Here is an 8,751-nt window from a genome sequence, read left to right as displayed (position 1 = left end):
CACAGCAATTGAATCTTAGTGAGCTGATCTGCTGTAATATTCTGCCACAAGAATTTTCCTCTCACATCTGCACCCAATTCAAAACCAGGGCAAAGAGTAAGGTTTTTCTCAACTGTCACATCATCCTTGAGATGTGTGCACCTTTTGGCTTATATCTGCGTGCCGGTGCACAAAATACGAAATGAGAACTGACATTACGGTTACAAGATTCATTTTGGCATGATTTGCATTTAGGTTACATAAAAACATAAGAGCCCTGCTGGATCAGGGCAGTGGTCCATCTAGTCCAGCATCCTGTCTCACACGGTATCCAACCAGTTCCTCTGGAAGACCAGGCTTCCCCTGATGGTGCCTCTGAATGTGCCCTTTAGTTATTATGGCTAGTAGACACTGATAGACCTATCCTTTATGAACCTGTCCCGTTCACAAAAGTTGGACTTATTTTAAGTCACCCATGGTTGCTTGGTTGCCCAGAAATACCAATTTTTGACATATGTGACACAACAACAAAAATACCAGCTTACTTCTTCTAAAAAGTTTCTGTTTGCTCGTTTGGAAATTACATTTACTGCCACAGTTGGTCAGGAGAGTGGTTACTGACAGGCCTACCCAGAGACAGGACATTATGCATAAGCAGCATTTTTGACACTTTCATTTCTATAAGTTAGTTCATGAAAGCGCAACCAGCAAAAAGAAAACAGGGCAGTACTGCAGCAGAAAAATAGGCGGCTTCCTCATTTTATTTTCCTTTTGGAAAAGAAAAGGTTGTTACAAATAGGTGGTGCCATTATAGGACTGTGTTTCGACCAACCACGTTTCAGCGTTGTTGTAAGGTGTTTGATCCAAGGCACTTGAATTTTGTAACGGTGTACGTATATTTTGAAACTTCTTTTGCATGCTGGGTTATCGCTCCCCCTCCACGTTCTATTCCCTTCCCCCAAGTTGAAGTTCAACTTTGGGGCATCGAAAACCGTAGCGTAATTCTTTCTGAGATGGTCGGCCTATGTCTGGGCTGTATGGCTGTAGATAGAGGCTGCTTGCAAGACGGAGCGCTCCTTCGCAGAAAATAGAAATACTTGCATTTAGCAAACTAGCAGGTCCGGAAGCAGGCCTTTCCCCCTTATGTGCTGAGTTTCTGTATGGAGGGAATGTTTTCTATGGAGAAGCACTCAGGCCACGTGAGCCCACGGCTGCAGACTAAAGTGGTACAGCGCAGATACAGGCCAATCACCTCAGTGAACGACAGGCTGCTGACCAAAATTGCAGTCACTTGTTTGTTTTTGTTTTAAAGAAGCAACTGGGGGGGAATAAAAGAAAGCTTTCGAAAGAAATCTTTGGAGATCAGTTTACTGTGAAGAAAGAAGATTTACACTGCCTTTAACAGTAGGAAAATGCAATACATTCCTAAGATATATAAATATGAATGACTATCAGATTTTAAAAAATAAAAGACAGGAATCTAAACAAAGGATATGAAATAAATTAAAATTAAAAATCTGATAAAGAAAAAAGAGAGAAGCTAGGTAAGCAAAAAAAGAGAAAATAAGATTGTTCCCAATCCAAATACTGTAACTAGTTTGGGGAAACAAAACCCTGAACGTTTTTTCCACCCCCCAACACATTTTAGGGGGGGGGTCCTAGGTTTTATTATTATTATTATTATTATTATTTTTACAAAAGACTAACACAGTAAAAAAAAAATGTGCTCAATTTCTCCCCTCCCGCCCCTCCCTTTCCCAGCTGCCCAAAATACAATGAGCTGAATGGTACATCCTAAGATTGAAATACCAACCAAATGACAACCTTCTTGTAAGGAAATGAGCAAATACTGCCACATGGATTTCTTTGTTCTAACACTTCTCTTTTTTTAAAAAACAAAAGGACAAAGTAGAATCCATTTATTCTATAACAACCCGGGGTTGGGGGTGGGGGGAATGTAAGTGAATCCTTTTTGCCACATTAGATTCCAGCTGGAAGAAACCCAAGCAGCTAACTGAGCAAGGGAATGGGCTATGGAGTGGAGTTGGGGGGAGTTTTCCTTTTATTTTAAAATGTCTGCTTACCAGGAAAAATAAAAATAAAAGGTGTTATTTCAAGTTGCTGGAACCAAGTAAAGTCATAATACTCAGCCACTGATTTCTGTTCCAAAAGGCAAAAGTTTTGTTCAGAAAAAAGCGCTCCGAAGGTCTTTGTAAGAAAAACAATGGTTTGTAAAATATACCCTTGTGCGGTTGTTCTGTCTTTATTTATTCTTTTAAAAAATCAACTATCAAAAACGTTTTGCAAAAAAATAAATTAGGGCAATCTTTTTTACTTAAAAATGCAATAGGTAGGTTTTTTTTCCCTTGTTTTTTTTCTCCAGCATAGCTGGATAACTAGGCTGTCCTCAGGGAGCCATTGGAATGGCCGCTTTTTCCGAAGCTCAGCTCGTGTTTCTGAAGCCACAGCTCCGCCAGCTGTTGTGTGGACCCATACGTCGATGCTTTGGACCCCAAACACATTTTGTACTGTTTTGGATCAAGGTTAGGGTCACAAAAGACAGGGTGATGTACATGAACGACGCCAACTTCTTGGCTGCGGAAAGTTTTTAGGCCAGCCCGAATAACCTTGTTGAACAAGTCCACGTCCTCGAGGCCCCAACCTTGGATAGAAACATCAAAACCTCCTGCTCGAAGGAGATCACTCTTGTAAATGCATGCAATCCCGAAACCATAGTTCCTCCAGAAGCCTGTTTTCTGGGTGAAGGCAAAATGATTATCACTCGGGACTTTCCCACTGTAAACAATCTTTGGATCGTACTGGCTAAAGATGATGGGGAAGTAAATCTGTTGCCCCAAAAGTGTGTTGGCTCTACACCGCTGGAGAAACTCTGCCGTAAATACCAAGTCAATGTCGCAGAAGAACAGCAAGGAGTCGTTGTTAAACTGGGAGGACCCGACTTCTAGCGCCAGAGCTCGAGAGAATTCACCAGACACAGGCAAGATCTGCATGTCCGCCTTGGGGTATTTCATGCGATAATCTCTCATCAATTCAATCTGCCTCGTCTTGTCAGGATTTGAGTCTGAGTTGAAAAGCAGGACAACTAATTTGACATTCTGGTTCGGAATGAGGCAGGTCTTTTCAAAATTCAACATGAATCGTGCAAACATATCAAAGCGCCCAGAAAGAGGAATCAAGATGTTGATCTTCTTGTCTTTGGGTTCCTTCTTCTCTGCTTTTGACTTACTCAGCTGGAATGGGACAAACATCTTCAGAGAATTGGAAAGAAATGACAAGGATCCTGAATCCTGGTTGATTTTACTAGCCAACTCTTTGGCATCCATCTCTTCATCCTCCATGAAGTGGACTTTGCTGAAAGTCTGTTGCAAATATGCGTGCCTTCTGACTGGAACGGTCATTTTCTTTCCCTTGTGCTTCTTGTATAAGAGCAGTAAGTCAAGAACATACTCTGCCCCATACATTGGATTGACTCTGCGATAGCCATACTGTATCTCTTTGAAGTCAATGATCCGCCCTCTGGTCTTAGCGTTGGCATTAATCATCTCCATCACTTGCATAACAATCTCGTCCAACGCTTCACGCTGGGAGGAATCCATCCCTCGACGAGGTGGCTGTCCATCCATGGCGGAATAAAGATACTTCCCAGTGAGGAATTCCCACTCCAAAACCTCTTCGCGCTGGTGAGGCTGAAAGCGCATGAAGGAAGGTGCCATCCCTAACTGAAGGTCATCTTTGTGGACTTCTGTGTTGCTGTATTTACTCATTAGGACAATTTCGCGGTGCAGCTGGATGGTCCGGTACCGCAGCTCAGCTATTTTGCGACTCAGCATGTAACTGTGGAGTCTGTACTGATAGGGTGGGCTCTTGTTGGGGTGTAAGGTGATAGCTCGGTGAATCTTGCTGTTGCGGAGGTCTTTGATGTAACCTTTTTTGTTCTGCTCGTAGTTTTCGTAAAAGAGTTGTTGCATCTAAGACAAAAATAAAGAAGGAGGGGGGAGAATGTTACTATGTGATTGTGGTTCCCAGCCCATCATCCCATACACTGCTTGCATGAATAGAAGAGCTCTGGGGATCAGCTATTCAAGGCACAAGTGTTTAGCAGTATCAGCCAATACTCCAAATGAATCAACAAGATAATGAGTTGGAGAATATTGTGTGTGTGTGTGGGGGGGGGGACTCTTCAAGAGATTAGAGGTTATCACGAGCCATTTTAAAAACAGTATTCAAATTAGTTCCTCAAAAAAACTCCAGAACAGGGGTCCCCCATCCTTTTTGACCTTGCAGGCACCTTTGGAAGGAATTCAGACACGGTATGGTAGGGTCAGGGGCAAAACTGCTGCCATGGCTTGCCCTCAGCCACAAAGTGAAGACTCTTGTGTGGTGGTGGCAGTTGGTGCCAAAGCAACGTTTTTTAAAAAATCTGCAGAGCCAATCAGATCTCCAGTGGCCCATCAGGAGCCTGTCAGGGCAAAATCCTCCCCTGGCCCTGCCCACTTCCTAAAAGCATTTGGTGGGTGCCAGGAAAGGTAGAAGGAGAGGAAGAGATTGGATTTATACCCTGCCCTGAACTACCTGAAGGAGTCTCAGAGCGGCTGACAATCTCCTTTCCCTCCCCAGTCCCCACAACAGACACCCTGTGAGGTGGGTGGGGCTGAGAGAGCTCTTTCAAGGACTGCTCTTGAGAGAAAAGCTCCGAAAGAACTTGTGGCTGACCCAAGGTCATGCCAGCAGCTGCATGTGGAGGAGTGGCGAGTCAAACCCGGCTCTCCCAGATTAGAGTTCACACTCCTAACCACTACACCAAGCCAAAGGTGTCAATAGGCACCACATCTGGGACCCCTGCCCAAGGAAAAGTCTGTCATACATGATACACCACACCAATATTCCCTCTAAGCTGTGGAGTCTTGTGAGCAAAAATCCTACTTAGTGAGCTACTGGCATTAAGGTTGTGAGCAATGTTCCCTCTAAGCTGTGGAGTCTTGTGAGCAAAAATTCTACTTTGTGAGCTGCTGGCATTAAAACTGTGAGCGAGCGATTTGGCAACCGTATAAATTAGTTTGCTCTGGAGCTGTTCTTCCTGAGCTAAGACAAAAATGTGTGAGCCGGAGGCTAGAAAACTGTGAGCTAGCTCACACTAACTCATCTTAGAGGGAACACTGGTTGTGAGCGAGTGACTTGGCTATTGCATAAATTAGGTTGCTCTGGAGCCATCCCTTCCTGAGCTAAGACAAAAACCGTGTGAGCTGGAGGCTAAAAAACTGTGAGCTAGCTCACACTAACTCAGCTTAGAGGGAACACTGCACCACACTGCTTTCGACTGAGTCTGAACCATGGTCTAGCAATGTTACTATTGTCTACTTGGACCGGCAGCGGCTTTCCAGGGTCTCCAGCCGAGGTCTTTCATAGCAGAGTCTGAGCCTAGGATTTTCTACGTGCAAAGCAGATGCTTCGGAAGGAGACAAGAGCAGGGATTCACGCAGCGAAGGCAGCATCCTTTGGAAAAAAACTCAGCCACGGCCCCTCCCCATCATGAAATCATTTTTCAATAATCTAAACATAAAATATGTTCCTCTGTAAGTTCGGCAGTTCGAGACCCGAGTGTGCCGCATGACGGAGTGAGCTCCCGTCTCTCGTTCCAGCTCCTGCCAACCTAGCTGTTCGAAAGCAAGAAATTGCAAGTAGATAAATAGGGACCACTTCGGTGGGAAGGTAACAGCGTTCCGTGCACCTTGGTGTTTAGTCATGCCGGCCACATGACCACGGAAATGTCTTCGGACAGCGCTGGCTCTTCGGCTTTGAAACGGAGATGAGCACCGCAACCCTAGAGTCGTATTCGACTGGCTTTCGAGCAAGGGAACCTTTACCTTTACTTAAGACTAACCATCAAACCACCTCTGTATTTTCTTCTTACACTAAAAACCCCGAAGCTGTCATTTTAATATAGTTTTCATTTTGTCCGATCTTCAGCAATCGTTTGCAAGGGGTTTTTGCCATTTCACACAGTAAAATCCAGTCGCAAAGCAGACTGAAAGTGCATTATTCAGCGTGTGTGAATATGTTGTAAAGTGAGCTGCCACAAAACTTTGCAACAGAACCTACGAGTTCAGAGGTGGCATTGTTACCAAGACCGAGGCATCGTTCAGATAACTGACAGGATAGTTCGCTGAGCTTCCTTGCCCTTTGCTTTGTGATGTTCATATGTGCTATCTTTACACACAAATGTTAGTCACAGTTGTGTTCACATGGCATCGTGTTCAAGGGTGAGGCCACTGGCTTCATTTTGTCTCATTTTACCTCAGGCTACACAATCTCCTTTGAACTGTGAGCCACAAGAGAGCTGTTGAAAAACTCCTGCTCATATTCTAGGAGAGCGTGTGATAAAAATCAGGGGTCATTTCGTAGAAAAAGAGGTGCAGGAGCTCATTAGCATAACTTATTTGCATATGCCACACCCCCTGACATCACCGGAGGTGTGTCAGAAGGCAACACCCACTGCTCAGGCTCCGCTGGACTCTTTTGGATTGCTAGGTTGTGGGGGGGGGGAAGTGCAGATCTGTCCTCGCAGAGGAGGGAGAGCTTGTACCTGAATAAAACTTGGTCTTAAAGGTGCCACTGGACTGTTTTGGACAGGGGAGGCGGGGGGGGGGCTCTGCAGCTTACCTGGCTGCTTCTTGCTCTGACGGAGGGCTGCTGGGAGCAGGGGGTGGGGCTTGTTGCATGTGCCCGCCCCCTGGGCCCTTTACTGCCGGAGCTCTGCTCCTGTGCGCTCCTGCAGGAAATGACCCGATTAAAATAATTAAAGATGCCCCTGAGATGTCCAGAGTCACCATTCAAAAAGGAGGCTGCCTCACAGACTCACAGAGCTGGAAGGGGCCCTACAGGTCATCTAGTCCAGCCCCCTGCTCAATGCAGGATCAGCCTAGGGCATCCCTGACATGTGTTTGCCTGCTGCATCTCTGCATGAGTTGCTGCTCTAGCCCAGCCTCCACTGTTGGGGAGAGAGGGGGGAGTCAGCCCTGTCCCTGCTCCGAGTATGTCCAGATCAATCATGCTTGACAGAGAGACATAGTGGGAAATTCTTAAATATTCCGAAAGTAAACCTTTTGGGGGGTGAAACAGTAAACGACAACCCCTACTTCAATTTAGGGAGGAAAGGCAGAGTGCATCAAACTGGTTTCTAAAAGACTGACCACGGGTCAATTTGCCTTGGTCCTGCTTACTCTGCCTCTGTGCTGGGCGGCCCCTGAGCCCCGGCCACTGTCCTGAACCTGCCACAAGTTGGGGACAGCGGTTTCACTCAGGCAGGGTGACCCGTCAGCTACAGGGTGGTGGAGCTTCCCCCTCCGACTGCCCTATAGCTAATCTGCCCCGAAGCCTCCACTGCCGTGACTCCAAAGGCTCTGGACTCACAGACAGTGGATGGGCCAAAGTAGTTGGGACATCTGTCACGAGACAGGTCAGGGTTTCCCAACCTAACTCGTAGCAGATGTCATGTCTAGCAGAGGCTGGTGGCCATCGGCGGCATTGGGGGGGGGGGACCACAGGGCACCCCACCCAACCTACCCAGTGATTCTGCAACTCCATCCTTGACTTTTGCCCAGGGCTCCAGAATCTCTAAGAAGGCCCCTGGAGGCGCCCTGGGCTGCCTCTGACACATTCTGCATGCAGAGCATGAAGATCTGCCCCAGGCAACGGCTGCTCCTCATAACACCGCCTTACAGAGTTGGAACACTGGTCCAACCAGCTCAGTATTGTGTACTCTGACTGGCAGCTGCCCTCCAGGGTCTCAGGCAGTCGTCTCTCACCTCACCTACTACACGGTTCCTTTAACTGGAGAGGCGGGGGATTGAACCGGGGACCTTCTGAATGCAAACCAAGTACTTTAGCACTAAGCTCCACTGCCCCCCACTGGCTGAAGCACACCAATTATACGCTTTTAAAACGGTCTTCCGGAGATGGCTAGGAGGAGCACTTGAGGAACACACGCTTAAGGTGGTCTCAAATACGTAAAGGAACACTTTACACTCCATCCAAGGACCTATCAAATGCCGGTATCAGGGAACAGCGGTGGGAAGTACAGGTATCTCAAACCCATGCAATATTGATGGGAAGAGATAAAAATCGGGGCTCGAGTTAAGACCAGCAGATATAAATATTTATGACTGAACGAATTTAAACACCTGCTAAGCCACAGCCCGCTGGGCTCTGCCAGACAGGGAGACGTCATGCAAATCACATGAAATAAAATAATCAGATGTCCATTGGGCAAGAAAGAGTTTCGATGTGTGATTTCTAACCGTGCTCGGTTGGCAATCGGAGACAGGGTGGGGTCCTGAGTGCCTGGAGGCAGAGCCTGCAGGCCCAAGACTCAAATGGCCCAATGAGAATAAAAGAAGAAGAAGCTGCTATATAGATCAGGAAATCTACCGAGGTACCCCTGTGTGATATTACTCTTCTCGAACAGAGAAGACCTCTTCCAGATCAGCAGGTTCTTTTTTCTTCTTAGAAAGACACTGTCCCTACAGTCCTAAGTGCACTGAGTGGGTTTAGAAGGGTGCAACTCGATTTAGCACTGAACGAAGAGCTTCTAGTCCTCATGAAACCGATCGTTGTACTTAAAATGTTTGCTGCAGCGGCCTACGAAGCCAGTTAGCCATGGGGGAGAGAACAAGGAGAACTTGGGGTGTTTTTAACTCAGCTTTCTCTCATGAAGGATTCAAGGAAGGTACACTATTCTTACTAAAAAACAAT

At 46.4% G+C, this 8,751-nt stretch overlaps 1 protein-coding gene across 1 annotated transcript in view; it reads right to left on the bottom strand.

Annotated features, from left to right (window-relative positions):
- Nucleotides 1–1,918: 1,918 nt before the first annotated feature.
- CHSY1 (chondroitin sulfate synthase 1) overlaps nucleotides 1,919–8,751 on the bottom strand; it is a 120,732-nt gene continuing 113,899 nt past the window's right edge. Inside the window, exon 4 of the mRNA XM_015417966.1 lies at nucleotides 1,919–3,968. Coding sequence (XP_015273452.1) covers nucleotides 2,376–3,968 — 1,593 coding nt within the window. The 3' untranslated portion in view covers nucleotides 1,919–2,375. The remainder of the gene's footprint in view (nucleotides 3,969–8,751) is intronic.

This window comes from Gekko japonicus, unplaced genomic scaffold (assembly GCF_001447785.1).
Source record: "Gekko japonicus isolate JY-2015 unplaced genomic scaffold, Gekko_japonicus_V1.1 scaffold924, whole genome shotgun sequence".
Taxonomy (NCBI): domain Eukaryota; kingdom Metazoa; phylum Chordata; class Lepidosauria; order Squamata; family Gekkonidae; genus Gekko; species Gekko japonicus.
The sequence above is the reverse complement of the archived record's forward strand: the minus strand, read 5'-3'. Positions and strand labels throughout refer to the sequence as shown.